Source organism: Patagioenas fasciata, chromosome 22, assembly GCF_037038585.1.
Source record: "Patagioenas fasciata isolate bPatFas1 chromosome 22, bPatFas1.hap1, whole genome shotgun sequence".
Classification (NCBI taxonomy): Eukaryota; Metazoa; Chordata; class Aves; order Columbiformes; family Columbidae; genus Patagioenas; species Patagioenas fasciata.
In genome coordinates, this window is record NC_092541.1 from 2,211,146 (window position 1) to 2,238,947 (window position 27,802).

General features: G+C 49.0%; 1 protein-coding gene across 2 annotated transcripts; it reads left to right on the forward strand.

Annotated features, from left to right (window-relative positions):
• The first annotated feature begins 143 nt into the window (after positions 1-143).
• On the forward strand, positions 144-27,802 carry FBXL20 (F-box and leucine rich repeat protein 20). Of its 2 annotated transcripts, none has more exons than XM_065856437.2 (15): positions 144-296; positions 12,202-12,263; positions 17,593-17,647; positions 17,931-18,005; positions 18,486-18,580; positions 19,106-19,174; positions 19,337-19,432; positions 20,548-20,674; positions 21,848-21,922; positions 23,359-23,489; positions 24,282-24,342; positions 24,866-24,910; positions 25,886-25,942; positions 26,644-26,856; positions 27,226-27,802. In XM_065856437.2, the coding sequence occupies exons 1-15, from the start codon at positions 276-278 to the stop codon at positions 27,331-27,333; spliced, it is 1,290 nt and encodes a 429-aa protein (XP_065712509.1). In that variant the 5' UTR covers positions 144-275; the 3' UTR covers positions 27,334-27,802. The 2 variants fall into 2 exon arrangements, with proteins under 2 accessions (XP_065712509.1, XP_065712508.1); XM_065856436.2 differs by lacking the exon at positions 144-296 and adding an exon at positions 478-699.

Here is a 27,802-nt window from a genome sequence, read left to right on the forward strand (position 1 = left end):
ATTTTCCCGCGGGAATGACATCACCGTGACGTCACGCCAGCGCGGGTCGCGATTGGCTGAGCTCTGCGGCATCCCGGAAGGGAGCGGAGGGGCGGGGGACACCCCCCCCCCGGGACCCCCGATCCCCGCGGCGGCACCGGGAGGGGGGGGGACGGATATCGGGGGGAGGAACCTCGCGGATCTCCCGCCGGTTGGGGGGTGGGGGGGGGGGGTGTCGCGGGAAGGGGGCGGTGCCCCCCGCAGCCCCCCCACCCCGGGAGGACCCCGGCGGCGCGATGGGGACGGCGGCCTGTGGGGTAGGTGGGAGCGGTGGGGGCGGCGGGGCGCGCGTTGTCACCCCCCTCCCCAAATCCCCCCACCCCGTTTTCCCGTCCCCGGGGCGCCCCCCCTCGCGTCTCCCCGTTTCCCCCCCCCCGCCTCCCGCCGCCGCCGCGCGCCGCGCCCGGCGCTGGCCAATGAGAGCGCGCGTTGCTGGCAGGTGCGGAGTGTTTTTGTTTTGGGTTGAAGTTGAGGCCGGAGCGGCCGCGGCGGGCGGAGGCCGCGCAGCCCCGGAGCCCCTGCCCGCCTTCCTCACACCCCCTCCCGCCTTCCTCGCACCCCTCTCCCCTCCTTCCTCACACCCCCAGCCCCTCCTCGTCCTCCCCGCCCGGCCCCGCCATGCGGAGGGAGATGAACGGGGTCACTAAGAGCCGCTTTGAGGTGAGGCCCCGGGGCTGAGGAGACGGGGGGGCCGGGCCGCAGTGTGTGTGTGTGTGTCTGGATTTAGGGCGCCCCCCCTCACGGAACAACCGGTCAGTGCGGAGCGGGTGGGGGGCGGCTTTACCACAGGCCTGGTGTGGGGGGAGCCCGGGGGTGCGTGGGGCGGGAGCTCCGGCCCCTGACCCGCGTTTGGGGCGGGGGGGCTGCTGTGAAATTGTGTCCCCCCCATCTTATTTAGGGGCTGTGTGGGTTCCCCCGTCGGATCTAAGCTCCCGAGGGGGGACAGAGCTGCTGCCAACGTGTTGCTGCGGGTGTGAGGAGTTGATGGTGGAGCGGGGGGGGTGGGAAACAGCGCCTGGAAAACAGGATTGGGGGGGGGGGGGGGGGCGGCCCTGGCACGGCTGATTTTTGGGCAGTAACCGGGAAAAATGTGATGACGAGGAGGTGGGGAAGGAGCGGAGGGTAAACAATAAGATCTATTCAAAGGATGTGGCACAAAGCAGGCGCCGGAGCCAGGGCCAGCCCGGCGTTGTTGTCACAGCTGGCCCGGGGGGGTCACAGGCAGGAGGGTTCGCTGCTCATCCCTGCAGAGGATGGAAATACCTGCCCGGTCTGTCTCTGCGCCGCTTGGCTCCTGATCCATCCGAGGACATGGCAGGAAAAGTGTCCAGAATGGTAAATGTGTGGCCGTGTCCCCCGCTTCATGGAGAGGGGAAAATCCTGGTTAATGGTAAACTGGAGAGTGGCTGGTTCCACAGAGAGCGGCGTTGGGTTCCCCAGGAAACTGGCCCTGGGCTGGGGAAAGGTGCAGAAAATAATCCCGTTGTAATATCACACGTGGAATTTTCTATATCAAACCCATATCAGCCATCAATAAGCAGCAGCGCGTCTCTTTAGAACGCGTTCAGGGTCAATAGCGTCGTACCATCCGTGTTTCTGTAGCATCCGAACGTTGAGCTGAACCTGGGAGCTCGGGATGAGGAGGCCGCATGCGGAACGTGCTTAATCCAGGACTATTGTTTTTACTGTTCTAGTCTGTTCTTGGCTGCACAGATATCTTTTTAATGACTGCACAGCGGCTGCTTACAGAGCAAAGGATAAAACCCCACGCCGGTAGCAGTCTGCTGCGGGGAAATATCTTCTCATATGGCAACAGCCTTTTTTTCTTCCGTAGCCTTTGTCTTGAAATACCAGAAATCATTCCAGCATCGAGAGCTCTTTTCCTGAAGGTTTTACCCAAACAAGACGAACCTGATTCATTGTGGAGGAGAGTTTGGTTTGGTTTGGGTGGGTTTTTTGCTGGAATCGTGTGTGACGTTCTTCCTATAGTAAAAAACGGACAAGCTGAGAATAAGCAAAATGCTCAAAGAGCGTTTGAGGTCTAGATTAATTAGTTGTTAGTCTATATTTGTACGGGAAGAGTTAGTGCATTATAGAGAGGCTACAAGAAGTACCTTGAAACGTTAGTGCGTTTCTTGGATGTGTTTTGGTTAGTAAATCCAGGGCATGGTTTTGTTAGCTCTAGCATTGATTATCTCTGACCCACTCACCTATATATCCTGGAAGGAACGAGTTTCAAACTCTGTTGCTTTAAATACATGGTTTTTAGTGAAGGTGTTTTGGTCCGAAAAGCTTCTGAAATGTGAGTGTGTTCACACTAATGAGCAGATTTCTTTATCAGAGGGCAAGTGTGGGTAGAAATTCAGCCGTGCTTTCTAGAAAACAGTTCGTCATCTTTCTGCTTTAAAAGTAAAAGCTCCGTTCCCTTTTGGTGTAATAGTTCATATTTAACGTGACATAAGGACAATTATGCAAAAATGTGTTGAAACTGGAAGCTGCTCATTGCGAGTTGTTGAATGTTGTGAGATGAACAACGGCAGCGGGGGGCGAAGGCTGGTGATCGATTCTGCTCTGTGTTACCCCCGAATCAGACGGTTCCTCAGAGCCTTGGAGTGTCTGGAGCCTTATCTTGGGGGGGAAATAATAGCTCAGTGCAGAGTTGTGACTAATGTATATTGTGTCTGGTTCAGGCTTTAAATAACAGGTTGAATTATTGAGGGGGAGTTCGCTTCAGACTTAGTTTATTGTCTCTTGTTAAGCCACAGGTTCCTGAACTATTGTTGTCGGGTAATTGTAAAATCCAATCTAGATTGGATTTAATAATCATATCTTCTTAGTGTAGTAATAAAATATGGTCATGGATTATGGGCTAAGGTTCTTAAACCTGACTTGGGCATGGGTTTCTGGTGCGGATGTGTCGCCAGGAAGAATGAGACTCCGAAATGAAAGAATGAACTCTGGCATGCCCGGCCCAACGAGCAGATTCTAAATAAGTCCCTTTAGAGGAGGTGTGGCCACCACAGAGAAAATAACCACTTACTGCAGCAAAGCAAACAAAAAGGGAAAACATTACCCAGATTGACGCCTAATTTTCTGTGGTGTTGGTTTAATATGGAACATGCCCTGGCAGGTCACAATCCTGGCTTATATTTGAGGTTTCTCTGCTTCCCGTCGGACGTGAGACGTGATACCTGATGAAATACAACTAAATAGCAGCGAAGAGGAGGGGACGTCACCTCCTGATGCTCTTGACTGATACCCTGCTCTCTGGGAGGTTTTTTCCCTTCCAGAGGCGCCGGTTCTCATTGCTTTGTTAATCTCTTTCATCCGCACGCTCCTGGCCTGGGATGTCACCTGGACACGGAGCATCTTGGGCTCCTGTTTGCCAACCCATCAGCAAAAAATAAACACGTTGGAGGGCAGAGCGCTCCCAGAGCTTTCCGCTTTCCCAGGGATGCGGTCAGTGCTTGTGCAGCCACACGCACGGAGCTGAGAGATGATCCAGCACAAAACGACCTACGTTTTATATCAACAGTGGCTTCTCTGGTATCAGACCAACCACGGGAGGAGTTGCGGACGTCCTCGGCGTGACCAGACCTCAGGTTTTTAAGCTTCCCCTGTGCAGGGATCTCTTAGGCTGCGGTGTCTTATGTTCCATCGAGCCACGTTGCCAGGCTTAAATAATTATAGTTGCTTTTATTCCAGACTCTGAGCAATACATGTGGACTCCTCTACATCCTTAAACAAAAACAGCACCACAAAAAAAGCACCAGCCTGCCTGGCTTCCTCGGGGAGTCTTCAAAACCTCCAATTAGTGGGAGTTGATTCTGGCTGTAAAGTGTTTCTTTATGGGGCAGTTTGTCCTGTTAAAAAAGAACGCCAGGGATATGTCTGAGGAGTGAGTGTGTGTATGAGCCTTGTGAGCACCTTCAGCAGGACAAACGCATCAGTCCGGTGCGTTTCACAGCGTTTCTCTCGTCCTGCGCTTCGGGATCCTCAGTGGGAGGGAATTCAGCCTCTTCCGAACTGTGCGAGTGGCCCCTGTAGTTCCAGGGTCCTGCTTGAGTTTAGATCTTCTGTGAAATGAGATGAACTGAGAGCAAAACGAGAAACTTTAAATGCTTCAAAATTGAGTTGCCTTCTAATATTTAATCCTCTCTGCGTTCAGAAAGCTGAATTGAATAATCTTGATTACCATAATCCCATTTTTTAATTTACCGGGTTCCTGGCTCTTAAATGCTGTTTTGTATTTCAGGGTCACTTGGCTTTACAATGGCAGAGCTGATCTTTTTGGGGTGTTCTTCGTTCCGTTTGAGCTTCTCTGGCGCTTCTTTCCATCCTTCTGCTTTGTGACTTCAGAGATGCTGAGGGGTCTGGAGCATCTTTGTGATGAGGAGACACTGAGAGAGCTGGGGCTGTTGAGCTGGAGAGGAGAAGCTGAGAGGGATGTGATCAATGGATCAATATCTCAGGGTGGGTGTCAGGATGGACCAGACTCTGTTCAGCGGTGCCCAACGCCAAGGTGAGGGGCAATGGGCACAGACTGAAACACAGGAGGCTCCATCTGAACACGAGGAGAGACTTCTTTCCTTAGCGGTGCCAGAGCCTGGCCCAGGCTGCCTAGAGCGGGTGTGGAGTCTCCTTCTCTGAGCCATTCAAACCGCCTGGACCCACCTGTGTGATCTGCTCTGTGACCTGCGTGAGCAGGGCTGGGGATCTACAGGGGTCCCTTAACACCAGCCACCCTGTTTATGTGATTCCCAGGGTGCAATTCCCAGTGTTCCCCGGGATTGGGACTGTGTCCGTGTCACATCGCAGCTCGCAGAACAGGAAAGGGAGTCGGAGCCCGTGTGCACGGGGTGGCTCATTGTAGATACCATTATTAACTGGGGCCTGGGTAGATCGGGTAATTACTGTTTTCACAGCTGGATTACCTCACTGCGCCTTTCATCTGACTCACAGCATTATGAAAGTCAACCTGATGGATGTTTAAACCTTATTGATACGGTGTGAAACAGCTGTGGAGGGGCCTTTGTGTGGCTGCTGCTTGTGTTTGCCATCACTTTTCCTTTCCAATCAACCATCCCTTTACTTGTGGCAAACTCACCCCAGTGCCCTTCACACCTCACCTCAGGTAGGGTTATTTTTTGAGACACCATCATTTGACTTTATTTCTGAGTATAGACACCAATAATATTATCACCATCTCTTTGGTAATAGCTGAATACAAACCCAATAGTGAAATAAATCTGTTACCACTAATGTGGAACTGTAGGCTTGGGAGAGGGGCAGAACTAGAAGCAATTTGTTTATTGAAGAAGGTAATTTGAATTGTGGTGAGCTGGGTACGTACTTGGAGAGCTAGAGGAGCCTCACTTTTGGCCTGGAAATATTGAAGTGTGTCTCAGGGATGCTTTTTCTTAATAATTTTTTTTAAAAAATCCATTCAAAGAGTATTTGTAGTGAACCACTACTCTGCTAAAATGTGCTTGTAAAAAGGCTAAAGAGAAAGAACTGTGGTAGTAGGTGTTTTATAGCACAATCCGTGGCCCTGTGAAGTCAGGAAGCCTTTGCCTTATTTACAGTCCCCTCCTTCGCTGGTCTATGATGTTGTTGTTATGGGCAACGGTGGATTATTTAAAACTTTGAAAGGGGTGTGTGAGAAAGCAGCGTCGCTTTAAATCACATACCTGTAAGAGGTCATCAAACAGCGGGATGACCACTTGTGGGATGCTGAGGTTTTTGACGGAGCTAAAAAAAGTAGGCGCCCAAACCCATATGGTATTTTTGCTTCTCGCTGCTTGTCCTGTCTATTTAATGTATAAAACCAACCAACTCCGACCTCTGCGGTTCTTGGACGTGCGAGCTGATGTTTCGGAGAGGGTTCTTCATTCAGCGCAATATACAACTTCTGGAAAAGACAAAGCCGATTAACCACGAGCTTCTGGCTCCCCAATCTGTCACCGGCTGCTCTGGGTCCTGCCCCATGGGGCTGTCAGTGTCACCGCTTGGATCACGTCCCCCGAAGCCCCTGGGCCACGAATGGCAATAGAAAAACCAACACAGGGAGCTTGGAGGTGTAGCCGTGGGATGCTTTGTGGAAAACTGTCTCGGAGCCAAGAAAGGGATCGGAGAACAAACCAGATGGGCACAAAGCGTACGAACGTGCCCTTTTGGCATCGGACAGCAGTTTCTAGTTTTCTAAAAACAAAAAGTAGGGTCCAACACATGGTCCTCCCAGTTGAAATGCTGTTTCTTCAATCAGAAGTAGTTTTCTAGCGTCTCACCTGCGCGTTTGACTTGGAGGTTTTCGTTTCTGAACGGAACAACGTGACCTTGTGTGTTTGCACATTAATCACCTGGTGAATTTTGGCCGCATGCGGGATGGATTTCTATAGGGCTGCGCTCATTTGTTGTTCAACCTCGTGCTTTTAACATTGCTGATTCAAAACAAGCTAAAAAATGTCAGGCTCTTTATTGAACTTCGTTGCCGAACACGGAGTCAGGCGGCTCAGAAAGCTCAGCATCCCCCTGATGTTTCTTACCAGCAGAAATTCAAGCTGTCCCGAACCAGCGAGCAGATGAAGAAGTGATCTGATGGTGTATGTCGACTAAATTGCCTATCGAGCTGTTTTTAGGAATATTAAGCCTATACTAAGCCTTTTTGTCCAGGGTCCCCTTTGCCTCGGGTTTTGTGCTGCTTAGTCCTGGCTTTGCTGAGCGGAGCCCTGGGTGGCAGGAGGGGACCGGCCGCTTCGCCTCCCTGCATCCGCAGCCCCGAGCGCATCCCTGCGGAGCTCATCCCGGCAGCACCTTTATTCCACAGCCGTTTTCCTCGGAGACCCAACACAGATTCAACCGGATGCGTTTATTTTGTTGTTGTTTTCTGGTTTTAAACAAGTCCCCACGTAACTAAACGCTGGAAGGAGGATCCGCTGGGTCGGAGCTGCTCGTGGATGTAAACAGCTTCGTGCTTTGTGTCCGAGGAGCCTTGTGTTTCACCGGCGCCTCTGTGGGACTGATCCCTGCAGTGTCGCTTTTTCATTGCCACCAGGAAGGCAGCTCATCCTGCTTAAACCCGGCCTGCCTTCAACCCCGGCCTAGAGGAGGAGCACTTCACAACAGAAGTGCCGTTTATTTTCTGGTTATTTCAGCCCCGTAGTATATATTTTTTTCCCAAAATGAACAGAACTAGAGGCGAGGCGTTAGCGTGTATTGACAGAGTTCCTAAGAAGTCACTTTAGAGCTTCTCTGAGCTTTTCCAAAGGAAACGCAGAATTAATTCCACTTTGTTTTGCGCTTGGCTAATTTTGCTGGGTTGGAGTTGTGAGCTGGGTTTGGCGTGTGTCTCATCTTGTTTCAATGACTCCGTGCTGGCCTTGTTCATCTCCTCCATATGCACCAGAGCAGGATAAATCCTACCAGCGACAGGAGATTTTGGGATGTGAGCCAGCACCTCAGAGCACCTCACAGCTCTGGATTTAAACCTATCAAGTGATTTTGCACAGATGTTCCGTTTCTTTCCCCTCAGAACAGCAAAATACTCTCTTATAGCTCTGAAGTTCATCTCCAAAGTGTCTTAATGCTACAGTTCAGGTGGGATGGTAAACAGAGAAAATACATCAGCTGCAGATGCAATCCTGAATTCATGATGGCAGCTGTTGATCCCCCGCCTTTCCGAGCTTAAAACCAGTTTCCAGGTGCATTATTTACTCTCTAATAACTGCGATCTGGTTTGTGTCTTGGTTTCATTGCTGAGTTTGCCGTGGTCGGGAGTGTTGTGGAGGGTCTGGATGGGACAGGGAGCTCCAGGTCCCAACTGCAGCCAAACTCGCGTTCTCAGCACGTGGTTATTGCCTTTTCCTTTGGTGTCTGCACAACTGCTATAAGAGGTTTGTCTTGAACTATTTCTGTTACACAAGTAAACGAATTGCAGTATTTTACAATTATAATGTTCACTAGTATTTCCTAGCTTTTCAGAGGGTGCGCCTTTAAATTCCGTATCGCTTATTTTGCGTCAGGTTTGCTTTGTATCAAGACGCGAAACGCTTCACTTGTTGCGTTTGTACTTTCAGAATTGTTCCGTTTCCATTTCCAGCTGCCCACCCGCACGGATCCTGCTGCTGTTTGGTTGTATTTTGTACTGAAAATGGATGTCCGGCCTCTTTCTGTGCATCAGCCTCGCCGTGTCCTGCGTTCCGCTCCGTCCTCTTAGCGCTTCTCGGGCTGCTATGGATCCTTGGTCTGTGTTCTCAAGGGCTGAGCCAGACCCAGCGTTACCTTCCGCTTGAGCGTGTGACCGTGGCTCTGGTTCTAACACCTGATTCAAGTGCCTTTACTCGCCCCGTAGCCACTAATTCTGCAAAGCTCCAAATAAGCTTCGCCCCTTTTGCTCCGTTGAGCCTTGAATTCTCTGCTTTAGGAGACAAGTTGGAGTTCAGAGTCCACATCTAGGCTGACGCCGGGTGCTCGCTTGTTTGCTTTGGCACTGATGCTCCTAAAGTTAAGCCTGGTGTGATGCTGATATATTTTTCAGACCAGCCGTCCCCCCTCCCAGTGCCTCCATTGAAAACCAGCAGGTTTTGTCTTAAAGATGCGCCTCCCTTATAGAGCACACGTGTTAACTGCTCATCAACCCCAGCCTTTTGCTGCTCCTTGTCTCAAGTGGAAAAAATCCCATGTAACAAAACATTGGGAAAACTGAGTGTGCTTTTGAGCTGTGGGACAGGCGATCGGGTCTGTCTTTATGTCTAAACTGCGCTTTATTGGGTAAAATCCCTGCTGCTGTTCTAGTGGGAAAGTCTTCTTGGTGTGTCAACTCTTGTTCTCTTCAAAACGCAGCCAGTAACTTAAGAAGTGTTTACAGAAAGTAGTTTTGAGCATTTAGGGTAATGTAAAATAAATGTGCTTTGTGTTCTGTACGTTAATATCCCTTGTTACTTCCAGTAAACTCGAAATGTTGAAATAATTCACTTAGAAGCTTCTCAAGTGTATTTTTCCATACACAAAAAAGTGAAAAACAACCCTTTTGTTCCTGTTCCTCATCAGAACACCCCTCCAGCCCTTCCCCGCCAATAAACCCCAAACCATTACCAGATGTGACATTTCCAGGAGCGCGTTGCCCCTTCCCTGCCAGCCTGGGGAGTTTTTCCAGCTCTGTGTAACCCGGGAAGGACGACTTTGTGCCAAGGTGGCTTGGGGAAATGGGGAATACAACTGTCCTGGCAGCAAAGATGGACATTTCGCAGAAGCTGTTGAATAAACACCCTTCTAGACAAGGTTTTAGGGACATGGGTTGGTGCTGTGGTTGGGCTCGGTGATCCTGAGAGTCTCTCCCAACCGAAATGATTCTGTGTTTCTCACTGGAGAAGCTTTTACTTGCTGCTGTGGAATAAGCCAACCAACCTGATATTTCGACGTCCACGTTAATCCAGCAACTCTTCTCTTAGATGGGAACTCCCAAGATATAACAAAACACATGGTGAGTGTGGGTTTCCCGATGGAGCTGGAGGTGTTTGCCGTACAGTCCATCCATGAGCGCAGCCGCTGGATTGATCCAGCGTGTGGACACCGCATTTATGTGCTAAATATCACCTGTATGTGTTCGCCTTGGGCAGGATGGGTGTTGTGACCCCGAGGCCAGCGCCAGGAGGAGTCCCCGTGCTCGTGTGGCTTTCGCAGCCTGTCCCTGGCAACACAAGGCTGGTTTGGAGGCTGAATGAACGCCTGCAGTCACACAATACTCTATATTTTAACTCGGATAACGCGTCCCTGCGAGGAGTTGCTTCACTTAGAGCGCTTGCATCAACTGTTGTTCACGTCCCTGTTTGCATGCGTGATGAGCACCGTCCGCCCGTGGGTGCGGGGACACTCGTAATTATACGCTGTCATCGTTGCACGTTCAGCTGCAAAGTGTTGTCACCTCCAGCCCGTGTTGATGCCACACGGGTGACCCAGTTTGGGTGGCTGTAATGAGCGCCTGACACCCCTGTGCTTGAACAGCGACTGCTGGCAGCGCCTCGCTGGAAATGAATCGCTTTATTAGCCCTGCATGGAGCGCTCCTGCTGCAGGACTCTGGCTGCAGGTGAACTGAGCCGGTTTGCACAACTTTTAATACTCTGAAAGGTGAGGGAAGGGTTATTAACACAAAAGGACAATGACATGTTGTGCTAAGTGGCTGCAAGAAGGGTGTATTTTGATCACTTCTGTTAAGCGCGGGGGAATTCCAGGACCCGGGCTCTCCCACAGCGCACGGCACCTTTCAATCCAAGGGCTTCTTTAGGAAGACAGGAAGCCCCAAATGTTCCTGTAGTGTTGGCACCTTTCAATCCAATGGGAACAATGGGAAAGGGATAGACCTGCCTGTTTATTATTGTAACTGGGGGAAGAAAAATCACAGTCTTCTTTCCCATGAATAATTCCTTGGTGTTTCTCATTCATTAGAGCTTTCTTCAGCATTTCCTTAATTTTCCAGTGGTCTAATTAGATGCTCCAGTCCCAGCACATGCACGTGTTGGCTCCTTTGCTTTCCAGTCCCGACCGGCCGCGGCAATCGCGGTTCTACCAGGGTGGCATCATCACAGCGTTGTCACAGCACCTGAACGCGGCCCTTGACCTGGGGACATGGAACAGGCTCCCCGGGACTCGTGTCTGCTGGGGAGACATCAAAACCTCCATTTGAATTACTTGCTGCCCATCTCGTGGACCATTTAGGACTCGCCAAGCTGCGATATCTCCTGGTGGGAAGTGCTAAAAGCGTCTGTGGGGGGGAACAACACTCTTCTGCTAGGTGACATTTTGGGACAGGGCACTTGAGAGTTCGGATCCTCCTTCAGCATCGTGCTTCGGTATCTTGAGACCGTTTAAAGCAAACTGTGATTTGGAAACACAGATTTTGAGTATTGGTTTAGCGTTCTCCGGTAGCAACGGCATTATCCTGTTGATAGTTTATCACTGATTGGAGCATATTAAAGAAACGGTGTTAGCTTTCCACATCAGGCTCCGATGGTTCCTTTGGTAGGAACGGGGTTGGATTGATGCTCAGGTACGGAACATTTGCTGCCGGCGGGGCCTGGCGTACAGCTTGATAAGCCACTAAGATCTTACTTTCCTTTTTTAACTCTTAATCTGATCCTCTGCCACTTAGGTGACCCAGCTGGTGCTGGCTTTATTTGCTTTGCATACATATGACTGAATCGATTCAGAGCACTTCATCAACTGATTAGAATCAGCTTTTTCAGACTGTAATTTCAGCAGCAGTTTTGACCAGGTATGTAGCTCAGGAAGATCAGCTCTTAGTGGTTCCAGCGGTTCAAGAGAAACTTTATTAATGAAATTAAAGCTCGTTCTCGTTCCCTGTTTTGCATCCTTCTGCATGGGATGAGGTGTCGCCACCCGGCAGCCTGAGCTCACCCATTGCCCTCGTGATTCCTCCTGCAGGTAGAACTCTGTGCAGGTTGGTTGGTTTTTCACCATGGCAGGACAACACAAAGTCTCTTAAATACAGGTAGATATTCCTCAAGAAGCACATGATGTCTGTTTTCCTTAGGACTCCTTAGAAAAGAGGAGCTTCTCTCACCCTTCACAGCCAGTGGGGTGGTTTTAGCTGCTCCAAAACTGCAGATTTATAAGCATAACACTTTGCATGGGCTACAACAAACAGCTCTGGCTCCGTTGCCGTGGAAGAACACGGAATTTTCCCGGAATCATCTCTCCTGCTGCAGCACCACAGATCACGTCTCCCTTTATTCCCAAAAGCTCCTTAGGGATGATCTCAAACAATTTGCTACAGTTTTAAAGTGTCTGTGCTTTGTTTTACCCTCCCAGAACCGTGACACAGATAGAAACCGCAGTGATGCTGCAGGTGGTACCTTCCTATAGTCCGTGCCAGCCCACAAGTACCCTCTAATTATCATTTAATAGAGAAATAAACCATCTCAGTTTATATTTAAACTATATTGGATGTAGTACTCTATCCAACTATGGTCCAATTCAGGAGCTTGAAAGCTTGAACACAAAGTTTATCTTTTGGGAATGTATTGAGCCAGATGTCTCTCTCGAAACGGCCTCGTTAACCAGCAGCTTCTTCCCTATAGTGAAGTAGGTTTTGGTTCCTTAATGCAAATATACGACTAAAATGTTTGAATTGCTTTTGTTTGCAGATGTTCTCAAACAATGACGAAGCTGTGATCAACAAAAAACTTCCGAAAGAGCTGCTGCTCCGGTAAGTTTTCCTTCAGTTTGGGAACCCGGAGACCGGTGTGTGCAGCCAGGGGCTGATTTTGCTGGTGTGCTCACAAATGATGAACTGGGATTGAGTCACTTGTAAAGCCACAGACAAACAGAAGCAGATCAAAGGTTTATGCTAAAGATTATTAGGTTTTCAAGTGTTAAATTGATTTGCTGGTCACCTGTTTTGTGGATGGAAGAACTCTAGGACTAAACAAGTCCTTAATGAAAGTGAAGGGTAAGTATAGGCTAAGGTGTAGAATAGGATTCTGGCTGTCCCTAAGTGTCCCATTTAAACACAAAGTTTCTCAAGCAGATTTGTCTTGTTCCTCATCAATAAGAGACAGATGTTCAGCACCTGGTCCCGTTGGCAAAGATCAAACAGCTCACAAGTTGTGGATCTTGGTGGACGATGCACCTTGTGAAGTTTGTGATCCCCACGTAGAGCGGTGATGTGTGTGTGATTGTACCTCGCTTGTCACCGTTGGCTGTCTGGAAGTCGCGTTATGGGTGCTTTGAGCTGAGATACCCAGCTGGGAACGGTGAACGCAGCTGCAGGTGGATCTTTGAATTATTAACGCGAACAAAATTCTTACGCAGCAAGGAACTGTGTGGTGCTGTCAGCACTCGGTGCAAGAAAAAGCCTGGGGAGAGGAGCTCTGACACCCAAAAGTGTTTCTGGCTCACTTGTGGGATAAAATGAAGAGAAAAAGAAGTCTGACTTTCTTTTCCTTCAACTTCACCATCTCCTCTATTCTCTGTAATGGCACCTCCAGTCTGATTCAGATGCAACAAAACCAGGATTTGCCCTTGTGTGAAGGTGACCAGACGCAGGCTGGGGCCAGGTTATGAACACCATCAACACCAGGCGAGGAGCTCGTGTGGAGTAAGGAGAGCAGGGATTTGACTGAGATTTTGCATGGAGCTCAGGGGAACAGGTTTGTGGTCGCTGGGACCTCGATCAGAGCACGGCTGAGCTTTCCGGTGGATCCTAGTGACACCAACAATCCCATCTTGGGCTGTAGGAGGTACCTGGTGGTGTGGGACATCTCCAGACAGTTGGAGAAGGTTTTGTGGTGAGTAGGAGGGAAGATCCTGCACCAAGCAGGGGGTTTTGTCAGGAGAGTGCACGGTGTGGCTGGGTTCTAGCAGCACGTCCACTTCTGCCCTGGGGAAATGATATCTTGATATCCCTAATCATCCTAACCCGCTGTAGAGCAGAGCAAATGCTGAGGAAACCTAGGAAAAAATCAGCAGATAGAGTTTATAAATGTTAAAGTTCATAAGTAATGGTTTTGAGAGTTGGAATTCACTGTTAGCATACTGTGAAAATTAATTAGCGTGGATTGACAGTGCGGCCTTTGAAAGAGAAACTTGGATGCGTTTATCTGCAGGACTCTCCCGTAAATGAGCGTCACTGTCTACAGGACAAAGACTCGTGTGTTGAAGCAGCGCTGCTGTGTAATGTCTTGTTCTCCGGTTTGCTCGTTCTGCAGATGGCATCGGTGTCTCGTGTATGCGGTTGCAAAGCGGGAAGCTGTACTGGAGCAAAATAAAGAGGAGGAGGGTGTAAAAGGGGTGAACAGCAGCCTCGGGCGCACCCCAAGGTACAGAAACGTGCAACCCCAGCCGCACTGTTGTCTGGGGGGTGAGCTGGGGGTGTAGAGTGCTCAGGAATCTCTCCTGTAAATGTGTCTTTGATTCAGTTGTCACATCACGTTCTGTCCCAACACGTTGCTGGTGGCAGTGACGTTTCTCCCATGTTTCCCTGAGTGCAGGTAGAGGCATCAGCTACCGGGTCACAAATCCTTGTCCTGTAACCACCGTACCTGCTCCAGCTTTGTCCCCTGCCAGCTGAGTTTCTCAGAGCTTACCCCTTTATACGTGATTATACCTTTACACACTTTAAAATGAGCCAAAGCAGCAAAAAGCAGAGTTGGATTCACCACCCTCATTCCAGCGCTGCCACAACTTTGGGAGAGTGACTGAGCGGTGGGTTCGCGGTTGTTCCCTCCGAATGGCATCACATCCCGTTCCCCGGCGCTGCCGTTACCAACACCGCGGTGAAACGCCGCATTCACCCATCGCTGTTCTGTCCGCACACCAAACCCCAAGCCTGGACTTCCATGGCAGCGCTGGTCTGCGCTGCTTTCCCAAAGAAGGTTTTACCCTCGGCGTGACGTGGGGCTCTCAAACAGCTTACGCTCGGCGGGGCGAAGGGGACGGCGTTCGTCTTTCCGTATCGGTTCACAGGCAGGTCAGGCAGTTTTCAGTTCTCCCCTGGCATAAGCAGCTTTTACTCCATGCCACCTCCCGCTCGCCCGTTCTCAGCACATCCTGTCACTGGCACCGGCTTCGCCATCTGACCTTCAAGCCCCACGTTGATTTATCCCTCGGGAGCTCGAGTTCTGCTCGGGACACAAGCGCCGGAGCCCGCAGCAAAGTTGTCGTTTCCTTCTGGCCCAACCCATTGGGATAAAGTGAGGACGGAGCACAATGTAACACGAATGGTGGGTCGCTGGCATCAATCGGCGCTGGTAATTTTAGAAGGCTGCCGGTCTAAGCTCGCTCACCTCAGAGCCCACAGCATTAGAGTCTTGCCCCTAATCTAATTAGAGCAGCAGTGGGAAAGTGAGCGGTCCTGGGAAACCCTGAGTGGATTAAGAGGTTGAAACCTGGAAGATGCTCCAGCTGCAGTGTGTTTTAGTGGAATCATCTGGTGCCGGTCTGTTCCAAGTCCTGAACACAGGGAGCTGCTTTGCAGCGAAACAGTTTGATCTGCCACAATACCAGAGCTGGTTTAATTCCTGTTTGGATTCCTCCGCCTTCACCTGTGGTCACTCTTTGATGATAAAGTTATTTCTGTGGATTATTTCCTCATGGTCAAGTCCCATTTTAATTTGAACCAGTGGTATGAGTGAGAACATGGATTATTTCAAGCGAACCTATAGGTTCCCTTTGCTTTATTTCATACTGTGCAGATTGCCGAAAAGAGATCCAGCATTCGCGACTCATCCGTTACTCCTGTTGTAAAACTCCTCAATCGCTGCTTAGCCATGTGGGCCGCTTGTTTGTGGCTTTTGGGGATGGTTTGTCTGGTTTTGTTGTTATTTTTACGTTCCCCAAGTAGCTCCGTGGAGAACAAAGAGCTCAGGTCATGGTGCCTACAGGACCTGAGCTGCGCTGCTGCTGTTCTCTGCGGTTCATGAGCAGCGTTGTAGTTGGAGCCGGTTCCAAAAGGACCAAAACGCACAACGGAGTGGTGGCTGCTGGAAAAGTAATTTGTTCTCGAGCAAAGGCAAGAGTGGGGCAGGAAACACTAAAAGACGCTGGGGAGCTTTTCCAAGCCCAAGTGTCTGAGTTGAACACCCAGGGAGCTCGGGGCGAAGCGCTGGTGTAACGGGGAGGTTTCACTGCCTCGATGTCCCTTTTGCTGCGTGGGCAGGCGGGGAAGGGAGGAGCAGGAAATAGGAAAGAATTCGGCCAAGACCTAATAGCCCTGGTAGAGGGATGGGGTGGTTATTAATAGCTTGGGATTTCCACGGAGAAAGCAATTTTAAGGAAAATACGGAAAGCTTATTGGCCAAGCCGTCCTTCCCATGGAGTGTGATTTGTTTATTCTCTTGCTCCTATGATGGGAATCTAGGGTGAAAGGGAGAAGTTTCCCCAGCCTCTCTCATTTCCCCAGGCTTTCCTTGTATTGTTGTACGTCGCCATTGTGCTAAATAAATCCTCAGTGCTCGCATACATGCACAAATAAATGACACTTCATTCAAGGAGCAGACTTGTCTATCAGCAGGTGAAAGCGAGCGGGGAGCTGCTGCTGAAATCCAAAGGTCCAGAGGTGGGTTCCCAATATGTTGTTATAGTAAAGTGCGTATTAGCTCTTTTCCACACCTTTTCCACATCGCTTAACTCTCAGCACATCACTCAATTTTGTCTCGAGGTGAGTATGGAACAGATGAGAAGTATTTTGAACCAGTCTCTTGGATCCATGAGTGTCTTTGGAAACACAAGAGGGCACGTGGCTGTTTATTCTGCCATATCCTGACTTCACCAAGTGTTTGTTAAGCTCCGTGACACCTGCAAATGTCTGTGTTTTCATGAATAATCTGCATTTATCCTCTGTCAGGAACATCCTTTTCTCTTCTTCCACCAACACTGATGTTTCTAAAATACTTTATATAACTGCTAGTGAAGAAAGATCAGTCATACGAATCTTCAACACCTCCTTCTGACCGCATCTGCCTTCGCTTTCTGGTGGTCTTCAAGTCTAAAATACTAAAGCGCTTGTGCAAGTGTTTTCTTGTAGTCAAGCATCTGTATTCTCTTTGCAAAAACATTGCACCCTATGGTTTTGTAGTTGCTATCAAAGAGAATGAGACCTCGCTATCTACTGTCCGCTTGATCTTCTCTGTTTCATGGCATATGATTGTTTGAATGACTATAAAACATAAAATAACCACATTGGTGCAGATTTGGGAGCTTTAAACAGGCCTGGTGCTCCCTGCGCTCACACATGGGGGTGTGTGTGCTCAAGAGAGATGCATGGATGTCCTGACCCAGGATAGCATTGCAAAGTATTGCTGGTTAATTCCTTTAGCCCAGTAAATAGGGCAGAACACCGGGGTGTTGGGCTGAATGCTCGGGTGTGCCCTGGCAGCGGAACGACGGACGGCAGCGGAATGACGGACGGCAGCAGAATGACGGACAGCAGCGGAGCAACCGCATCGGCTTGATCCAAAACGCCTCTTTCCAAACCCTGCGCTGACCCAGCCGAACGGATGGATCGTCTGGCTGTGTGATGCCACAGAGCAAAATGTTCCTCCTTCCTCCGTGTTAACAACGCTTCTGGTTTAGGAGAGCACCAAAACCAGGCTGTGGCATCGCTTGGGTCTGTTTGCTGCTCCTTATTTCACTGCTGGCTCTCGGGGAGCCCTCGCTATAGGGGGTGGTTCAGTCAGGCAGAGGTGCTTGCAAAACAGGAGCCAAAACAGCCCACCGTGGCTGTTTGTCCTGCCATTGGACATCAGTCTGTTAAACAAACCGTATGTGATACCTGTAACCTCCTGTTTTGATCAATAGTTGTTCAGTTTACCGCCAGTCAACACTACAAGGTGCAAGATGAATGTTTCCCAGCGGCTCGGTATCTGTTTTGCTCTCATTCAGTAACTGCTTGGTCTGCGCTTCTTTTCACAGCTCAGCTTTCAACCGAATCACAAAAAAGTTCTGCTGCATCCAGTCCTTTCTCCCCCCTTTGTTTTCCACGTTCTCGTTGGTTTTAGTGTAGGTGACCAATACCGTGTCTCTTCTTTCTGTTGCAGAATTTTCTCTTTCCTGGATGTGGTGACTCTGTGTCGTTGTGCCCAAGTTTCCAGGGTAAGAACCTCCCTCCTCGCCGCTGGAATTTATCGGTGGGTTGGCTTTGGGTGCCGTTCCCTCACCCCAGCCTTCCCTGGAACACCAAACCACGCGGGTTTGTACCAGCGAGCTTTGTGCCACTCCACTATTGTTATTTACTATCCCATATTAACGCTGCAACACCAGAAACTTCCGATGGCAGCAGCAAACGGGGACTCAGAGCTCGAATGCCGTTTTACCCTTGTTTTCTTTTGGTTGTTTTTATATTAACACCACATTTACGTTTTCTTCCCCAATAAAGGCGTGGAATGTTCTGGCTCTGGATGGCAGTAACTGGCAGCGAATCGACCTGTTTGATTTCCAGAGGGATATCGAGGTATAATTAAGTGACATACAAACCCATTTTTCCTGTTAAAATGTAATTACAGCCTAGAATGGATTAATACTCCCAGCGTTCCCCTTTTTGCCTTCCCTGGAGATAGAAATCATTAATTTCAGTTCTTCTCGGGGAGTCTTTACAAAAGGCTCGGCAATCCATTCAGCTTTTGAAAATTGACAGATTTATATATCTGTATCACGGTTTAAAGGTAGTAATAGAAGGAAAGTGGTTTTGTGTGTGTTCTGGAGACAGAAATAAGTAGAGTGGTGTGTTCTCGTGGAAAACCACTGCTTTTGTAGAACAGGATTTGAGCTGCTTCTCCTTTCACTCAAAGAAAGATCAACATAGCACACACTTAGACCATTAATTGCATTAATCAGGATAAGAGACAAAACCCCCCAACCCCTTAAGTTTGAGTTAAACCTTTTGAATGCTGCGCTGTCACTTTGGGGCTGTTTAACGGGGCTGTTTCTGCAGGGCCGCGTCGTCGAGAACATTTCCAAGCGCTGCGGGGGTTTCCTGCGGAAGCTGAGCCTGCGCGGCTGCCTGGGAGTGGGAGACAACGCCTTGAGGTAGCGCGGCGGCTCCTTCCTGCTCTAAACCTGGCTTAAAGAACCGCGGCGGCTCCTTCCTGCTCTAAACCTGGCTTAAAGAACCGCGGCGGCTCCTTCCTGCTCTAAACCTGGCTTAAAGAACCGCGGCGGCTCCTTCATGCTCTAAGCCTGGCTTAAAGAACCGTTCCGTTCCTCCAGCGACACTGTGAAACTGCAATCTGTAGCCTGTCTAACTTAAAACACTGAGAACCAGTAACATAGGAGCCTTTTTAATTTACCAGTAGCCGTTTTTCTTGATTCTTATTAAAGTAATGCCAGCTGCTACTCCAGGCTGAGCAGCAATTGGTGCTGAACTACAAACTTTTGCCCTCAGGCTGCGAAATCCCAAGGCAACACACGTTATTTATTTTCTTTATTTACTTATTTATTTTGAGACTATTTAGTCACATTGTACCCGCCGCGTTCTGCTTAAAACAAACCCTCTAAACCACCTGGAATCCTGTTGCCTGCAAAATACGACGTTTTCCCTTTGCTTTAACGCAGGACGTTTGCACAGAACTGCAGGAATATCGAAGTGTTGAACCTAAATGGCTGTACCAAGATCACAGACGCGTGAGTCCCGTTCTCATCTGCTTGCCCTGTCGTCCCCTTTGCTGCACGTACCACGTTATATTTGCTGTCTCCTTTGGAAGGGACAGCCGCCTTGTGCGTGCGGCGGATAACACAATGCAAAACGTTTATAACCTTTAATGTTTCGTGTCTCTTCTCTCGCAGGACGTGTACCAGCCTCAGTAAGTTCTGCTCGAAGCTCCGGCACCTCGATTTGGCTTCCTGCACCTCCATAACCAACCTGTCGCTGAAGGCACTGAGGTAGGAGCCAAACCCAGCGAGGTTCGATTCACCGCAGCGTGAGCCACCCTTGACCTTGTTTGTATCAGTGCCAGTGCTTATTCAGTAAAAGAATCATATTCTATTAAAGCCTTGGAGGAGGGATTTTGGGAAGAGAAAATCCTTACTCCATCTTTTTAAACTGCTCATTCACTAACAGTCAGTTTTGTTGTAAAAGTACCATCGCACGCTTAGCGATTGTTCCGTAGTGGGAAGGTGAACACCGGCATGTGACCGTTTGTCTTTTTAAACTGCTTAGGAGACATAGAACTGCTTAAATCCGCTAAGTGGAATTGCCAAGTAATCTAGAAAAGGAAGGGACAGACAGACATTGGTGGGAAGATGTTGGGACAGAGAAAAGGAGGCAAAAAATTCACTGAAGGTAACAATAGAAGTCGAGCTATTTAAAAAAACCCAAACTACAAGTAATATGCCAGTGGAATGAAAGAACACAGAGGGAAGCTGTATCATGGGAAAGATACTGGAGGGTGAATCCGGACACCAGAAGAAAACACAGATTTGAAAGAGCAAATTGATGTTTAAATGATTTTAGTAGCTGCATTCAAATACTTTGAGCCTGTTTCTTCCCTTCCGTTGAGGGTCTTCATCCTTGTCTCTATTCCACGTGGTCAGATTAGTGCTGCAGCTACCTTAAATACACGATAGCGTGTATACTATATCTCAATTGTAAATTACGCTTGAGTGTTACTCCATTTACAAATGCAAAGTTACACCTGGAGAGATAGAAGCAGCATGGCAGGAATCAACCCTATTTTGGGTTTTATTGAGGTCAGTTTGGTTGTATTGAGAACTCAAGAGCCCGTGGTGTCCGCCCATGGCTGGGAGGTGTCCAAAATGGGATACATTTATTGTCTTTTACCCCACTAATACCCCATTTTAGAGCTCCTGATGCTGCCTTTGGAGAGCTCTTCATTTCTGGAGAGGATGTTTGATGAGTGTTCCCGGGGGGGTGTGGGTTGAACATCTGCGCTCGCGTGGGTCCCACAAACGGGCATTTCCCAGATCCTGCCTTGAAGCAGCAGCATTTCTTGCCAAAACCAACCCTGTTGCCACGTGCTTTTCCTTTCCATCCGAAGCGAGGGGTGTCCACTGCTGGAACAGCTGAACATCTCCTGGTGCGACCAAGTGACCAAGGACGGCGTCCAGGCCCTGGTGCGGGGCTGCGGGGGACTGCGAGCGCTGTTCCTGAAGGGCTGCACGCAGGTACGGTTCCTGTAAATCACAGCAGCTGCCTCCTTGCTGCCACAATGCTCAAGCATCGTAGATTTTTCTCTTTCCAGAAACGTTACTGAAATTACTCTGCCTGTTGGAGATTAACCGCTCTCATTGAAATTCTTTAATAGCTTTGAGCTCACTACGAATAGCGGCACAGCGAACACATTGCGTATCTGGCTGTAGAATCATTCTTCTTTCGCCCCGTGGAGAACACGTTGAGCAAACTTCTTTAAAGAGGAGATAACTTTGCTATTCACGGGCGGCCCCATCCAGCTCTGAAGGCTCAGAGGATTTTAGGAAGCGTGACAGCGCTTTGGTTTGCTCTGGCAATAGAATTTCTGTATCGCTTGGTCAAAGGGAATCGGTGGATGTGAAAAGCCGCCTCTGCAGTTGATCAGGAACACGGTGCTGCTCCCTCACATCTCTCATGCGGCTCCTAAGCTATGCCGGTGGATTTGAAGCGGCTGCAGAGGTCGTGCTAACACTGGTGTGCACGGGCAAGCCCAACCCTAAGCGCTATAGTCAGTACATTTCTTCTAAATTTATATACAGTTGGATTTTTGATATATGAGATGAGCATACACGGCTGTAAAAACAACTCGGTCAAAGCTATAATCTCAACCTATTTTGAGAATTCAGGTCACGCGAACAGCTTGAGTTTCTAGGAATTTATGGAGTCGTGAGTAATATTGATGGCAATACATCCCTGTCATCAATTACTTGCCATCTGTTCTTATAGATTTATGAATAACAGGCTTTTTCAACAGCAGAAAGCAACCTGGATGTGTTTATGCTCCTCACATTGAAATAAGACTCTTTTTTTAGTTCTAGTAATAAAGATGGTTTTACTTACAGGTCCTCACTAGTGAAGCATTTCCTTAAATCCTCTAAACAGCTTCTGATTTCACTACTTGCTCTGTGAATTGCACGTGTTTGATCAGATCAGCTTTGCTCTAACTCAGTGGTGTGGGTCTTTGAACTCTGATCCTGATGGTAAAGAACAGGCACGTAGTTATTGCTGTGAATATTGAATCTGCGGTGCGCTGCCCTCCTCCCCCAAAGGTATCCAAACCACAGGTGCTTTATTGTTCTCAGAGCTTTATTTTGAAGATTCCTTGAAGTATTAACAGGTCGCTTTGGTCTCTACATTTTTCTTTCCAGCTTGAGGATGAAGCTCTGAAATACATCGGTGCACATTGTCCCGAACTGGTGACTTTAAACCTCCAAACGTGCTTAGTAAGTAAAACCCCCTCTGATTTCCCAGCTCAGCCGTCGCGGTGCATTTAGAACCAGCTCTAAGCAGAACCGTGCGCTCCGTCCCACGAGCATCATCCGTGCGGACAGGCCCAGCCTCGGCTTACGAGACTTTTAAAAGGAATTGATGAAAAGCAGCTTTTTGGGAGCGTTGAATAAGCCCCCGCGGCAGCGTCGCAGGGATCGCTGTGTCGGGATTGTTCACCTCCCTGCCCACAGGGCTTCCAAACCCCTTTGCAGGACTGGCTGCAAAAATGCTTTCCATGTTTATGTGGCGATGGAACCGGGCGGTTCCTCTGGGCTTTTTTAGAACACTGAGCCAAGTGCAGTTTCCCTGCGCAGAAGGACTTTAAACCAGTTATTCTGCAGTGCCAAAAATGTATATTTGTGCCAAAAAATCAATTGGAATGGGCTCTTTGTACGCACCGTCGTGCAGTGAGGAACCAGACAGGCTCATCCTTTGCCATGGAATGGGGTGAGGACTTGGGGGGCCTGTCCCACCCCAAGGAGCAGCTTTACCGGTTACTACACTGGCAGGAGACCGGTGTCCATCCCATAGCAACTTCCAGACCTGCAACTGGGATCTGGGGAAGAAGCAAACAGGCAGAAGAAAACCATTAATTATTAGTAATAAAGTTCTTGATCGCCTTAACTGAAAATACACCATTCTGCTGAGTTTCTGTTTCATCTCACTTACTGTTTGCTGTTTTAAAAGCAGCAATCCAGTCCCTAAGTTGGTGCTTTTTGGTAGCACTTGAGTCTGGCCTCTGAAAATCCAGAACCGAAGAGTTAAGTGAGGCTTAACCTGGTGCCCCAGCAAGCGCAGCCTTTGCCACCTTTTGTCCCTTTTTCCCTTCACCCTGCGTTGCTCTTAACCCCTTGGCACCGCCACACTGAGTCTCACCTGTGCAGGGAAACATCTGGAGCAGATGTGCGCGCTGTTGCCCTGCCCCAGATGTGCGAGCAGAGCAGCGGGTCGACAGGGCTGCCGTGAATTTAGCGTGATCCGAGCTGTTAGCCCGGCTCTCACCACGTGGGTCTGGGGCCTAAAACACCCTAAATTCTATTTTTAAAAAGCCTTTTTGTGAAAACAACCTGCTGTGCTTTTTTGGGGGTAACTTTTAGGTGCGTTCTGGTCTTGAGTTTAAGCCAAGAAGGTGTTTCCAAGCCAGGCTTGCACAGGAAGGCAGGATCGAGCCTGCGTGCGGAACCACTTTCCCAATGTTCACACGTCACTCCAACCTGGCTTTTCCTCTTCCAGCCCCTCTGCTGAAACATTTGCCCACGTTTTTGAGTTGAAAGAAGTGCAACTTGGCCTCTGGGTGCCCGGTTGGGAGTCTGAGAAGGAAAATATGCAGTGCCTTGCACCTCTGCCTCCGTCGTTATGGCTTGTGATGTTGTTATTGTTTTTCTTGTAGCAAATAACAGATGATGGTCTCATTACAATATGCAGAGGATGCCACAAGTTGCAATCCTTGTGTGCTTCAGGCTGCTCTAACATTACAGATGCCATCCTGAACGCGCTGGGCCAGAACTGCCCCCGCCTCAGGTGAGTCCTGAGCAGAGCATCCTGCTCATGTATTCCTGTAATATTTGAGCCATTTTAACCTCTGAAGCTCTTTCTGAGCTTTTTGCCGGGTGTTTGCTGTGGGATGGTGGCATTTATACCCGAATTTCTGCTTTCTGACGACAAAACCGGTGCTCAAAGAGCTCCGTACCGTGGTGGCAGGAGATTCGCTCCCCTTTGACCCCATTGTGCTTCTGTTGTTTCATGAACAACAGCTGAGGTTCGGTTGCTTTTGTGTTGAGAACTGAGAACACGTTTAACCAACATTGTTTCCTCGTGGCGTGTGATATTAACAGGGTTTTCATGATGATTTTGCAACAGATGCCATTCATTCTGCCTGAAAGAGTGGCCTTCCAGCCACATCTCTGCACATGCTTGCTTGTTATTATTATTATTATTATTAAGACTTCTTTATTAGGACAGGTTTCTTCAGGAAGACTTCACTGTCATCCAGAAAATGGGCAGGTGCAGGAAGAAGAGGCAGTTTTATTATCTGACACCTGCAGCAGCCTGTGCTAAATGGCGTAAAATACAGGGGGAAAAGAAAACACAGCTGTTTTCTGTGATGATAAACAGAGTTACTGGTGCAAAGGGCAGCACACAAGAGTGTGGAAACCAGTTGGGAAAGAGGAAGGTAAAACCTGCTTTTAGTTCCAAATGGTTTCCGTGTTTATATCCAGCTGCAGCTTTACGGTATTAAACTCCATAGGGTGAAATGCATAATGCACACTAGGAAAATTGGTAACATGGTTATTATCAATTCTTTCTGTGCAGAATATTAGAAGTCGCAAGGTGTTCCCAGCTGACAGATGTGGGCTTCACCACCCTAGCCAGGGTAAGTGTTGGTATCCCCTTGTTCATCCAATGTCTTTGCTTTCTTTTTGTGATAGATACAAGCAGCAGCTTCTCTGGTGTGGGTTTCTGTTGTGCTTTCCATGGTGGAGTGGAAGCTGAATGACAAAAATGACCTTCTGTGTAATCTCTGCCATTGTCCTGACCCGCACATGGAGGAGGATGTGAATCCAAACTGCGTGAAATGTTAAATACTTAAGAGTTATAAACTTCACTGCTTGTTTTGTTAGGTTCGTTCTAAATTATGTGTTCTATACAACAGACCCTAAGTTAACCTCCTTTACTTTCTATCAATAAAAAACTCCACCTTTAAACGAGTGGAATTGCCGGATTCCCTTGATTTGGTGGTGTCTGTAAAGCAGCAGCAAACTCGCTTTCACTCGTGCTGCTTCATGGAGGCAAAACCTTCATTTTGCTTTAATTTACCCGTTTATTGTAGCTCTGTTTGTATCTGCTGCCTGAACTTTGCACTCAGTTTGTGCCTTTGGTCTTTTGTTTGCTCCTAGAACTGCCACGAGCTGGAAAAGATGGACCTGGAGGAGTGTGTCCAGGTAGGAGCTGCCCCCCTTGGCTGGGGTTTTGATGTAGCACAGTCACAACGGCGTGAAAAGCTGCTGAAAAACCCAATTTAGAAACCAGAACTGGCTTTAGACTCCTGAGCAAGAAGATGCGGTGTATTTGGATGAGAAAAAATACCTGTCTTGTAGTTCGATTTGGTTGTATTTCGTAGTAAATAAGAAAGCTTTAATAGTAATAGGTGTGTCCTGGAGGTGAGTTGGGATCATGAGAAAGTCTCCCATGTGGCTCACACTGTCTATGTGCCATATAACCCTGGCAATATAGCAATATATAGTTGAGTTTACTCAAAATCCCATGAAAAATCTCCGAGAATGGACTTGAAATGGATTCAGATGAAGAGAGTGAAGAGGGTTTTGCTCCCTGGGAACAGCCTGACCCAGGATTCTGCCCTTCCCGCTGTTTACCGGGCAGCAACTCAGGAGGAAATTACAGCAGTCCAGACGGGAAGTGATTTAAAGTTAACCCAAAAGAAAAGGAACAAATTGGGCCGTGTCCTTGGGCTGACTGTGAACAAAGCAGCCCAGGTTCCCTGCGGAACACCTCACATTACAAAGCCATTGTGTTGAGTCTCTTTCTTCCTGAGGGATAAAGAAGGAACCGTTTGGCAATGCAGCGAGTTCGGAGGGGGATTTGGACCCCTCTGGTCCTGTGAGACAAACATTTAGGGGATGTTGTGGTTTGAACAAGTCTGCTCGCTTGCTTTTCTTAATTGTGAGTTGATTTAGTGAGAGCCACTTAAGGAAGTCCAAAAAAACACATCAATACCTGTACCTTAGTCCTTTAAGGGCATGAATTGACTTCTATAAGGGACTGGAAGAACCTGCACATCTGGTCACGCAGGAGATGAGTTCCTGCTAAAAACTGCAGGTTTTCTTTCATAGTGGGGGAAAGTCCTTGTGCAAAACACCCAGCATGGAAAGGCCTTTTCTCTTTCCTTTTTCCTGCAGATAACAGACAGCACGCTAATCCAGCTTTCCATACACTGTCCGCGGCTGCAGGTTCTGGTGAGTATTCCGAGTGAGGCTTCCAGCATCTCTTCTCCAAACAAAGGGATTTTAAGTCTCTTTGACTTCACAGACACCTTGTGAAGGCTCGGAAGAGTTCAGCCAGAAACCTGACCCTAAGAACCTCTTGTCCCTCCCCTACCGCTTGCATTAATCGCACACCAGGCTGCCTGAAAAGGAGTTTTAGGACGTGGAATTCTCCCGGTAGCAGCATCTGCATGTCCTGGGCAGAATTTATCCAGAAGCAGGCTGGGTGGATGAGCAGCTCGCTGGCTCTGGAAAGCCATGTTGATATCTCTGGGCATTCAGATTTCCTCTCCCCATGTCCCTGTGTGTGCAGCTCCCTTGTTGTCACATGAAAACCCATCCCTGGGAGGTGCTGGGGATGCACCAAAGCAGCAGCCTGGTGCTGTCTCCTTGTTTGAGCTTTGCTTCCCCCTCAAGAACCTTTAAGGTGCATCCCACCTCCAAAAAACCACATTGAGTAGGTGATATTACATTTCTGCTGTTTCTTAGACGCAGTGACAGGGTCCTTCAGATTCTACAAAAGTGCAAGATCTGCCCCAAAAAATAAAGCGTGGCAAAGCAGTCAAAACCTATGGAATGTAGAGCGTCCTCTCCCTTGTCCCCGTGTCCCCTGGCAACGTGTTGGCCGCGGTTTGCCCGTGAGGAGGCGGCCAACTCGCTGTGTTTGGCCGCAGAGTTTGTCCCACTGCGAGCTGATCACGGACGACGGGATCCGGCACTTGGGGAACGGCGCCTGCGCCCACGACCGCTTGGAAGTGATCGAGCTGGACAACTGCCCCCTGATCACCGACGCCTCCCTGGAGCACCTGAAGAGCTGCCACAGCCTGGAGAGGATAGAACTGTACGACTGCCAGCAGATCACGCGCGCGGGGATCAAGAGACTCAGGGTAAAGAAAAGAGTGAGAAATTGAAACGCCACTGAGGCTGCGACTTGGAAAATCCATCCTGTAGGGAAGAGGGAGGGCTGAGGGTTCGCATTCTTCGTCTGGTGCTCATCCTTGGGCCATCATCTGGGAAATTAACAGCTGTCCTGCACTTGGAGGGAGGAAAGAACCTCGTTTGTTCTTACTCCTTGTTACTATTTTCTGGTAACAGAAAGAACTTGCACATCCACATTTTGGGTTGAAATGGCGCTGATGAGCGTAGAGCCCGACTCTAGTTTTTATGTGTTTGTAGTCTGAAGAGCAGCCAAGCCTATTCCACCCCCTCTGCAGTGACCCCTCCTCACTTTAACCCTATTTTTTTGTCTTTTCCAGACCCATTTACCCAACATCAAAGTCCACGCGTACTTCGCGCCGGTGACCCCCCCTCCGTCGGTCGGGGGCAGCCGACAACGCTTCTGCAGATGCTGCATCATCCTATGACACCGGAAGCGATCGTCCTTCGCGAACTGAGTATTTAATTACACTTGTAGAATTACGGCGGACGCCCGTATCTTCGAGGAAAAGCGATACCAGTGTCATTTGCCAGGGCCAGTGGGCCGGGCCGCGCCGCCGGGCCCCATAGCCCCCCCATAACGTACATACGCACCCCCCGCCCGGCCCAGCGCACCGGTGAACTCTGCGGCGCGGGACCTGGAGCCGGCTTGGCTTTTCTTTTCTGTTTCTGTAGGTGGATTGGTATAATTCTGAACCATTCCTACTGGGCATGCTCAGATGAAATCCTTGCGGTAAGGAGTCGGGGGGGGATTGCAAACCCAGATTGACTGTTGCTGCTGTTGAGGTTGGAATGAGAACTGACCCCTCCGGCACGGGGAGGGGGCGAGGGAAGGAACGTGCTTTAACCCTGCATCTGTTGTCCAGAAGAAAAAAAATACTATGAAAATCCCAACAA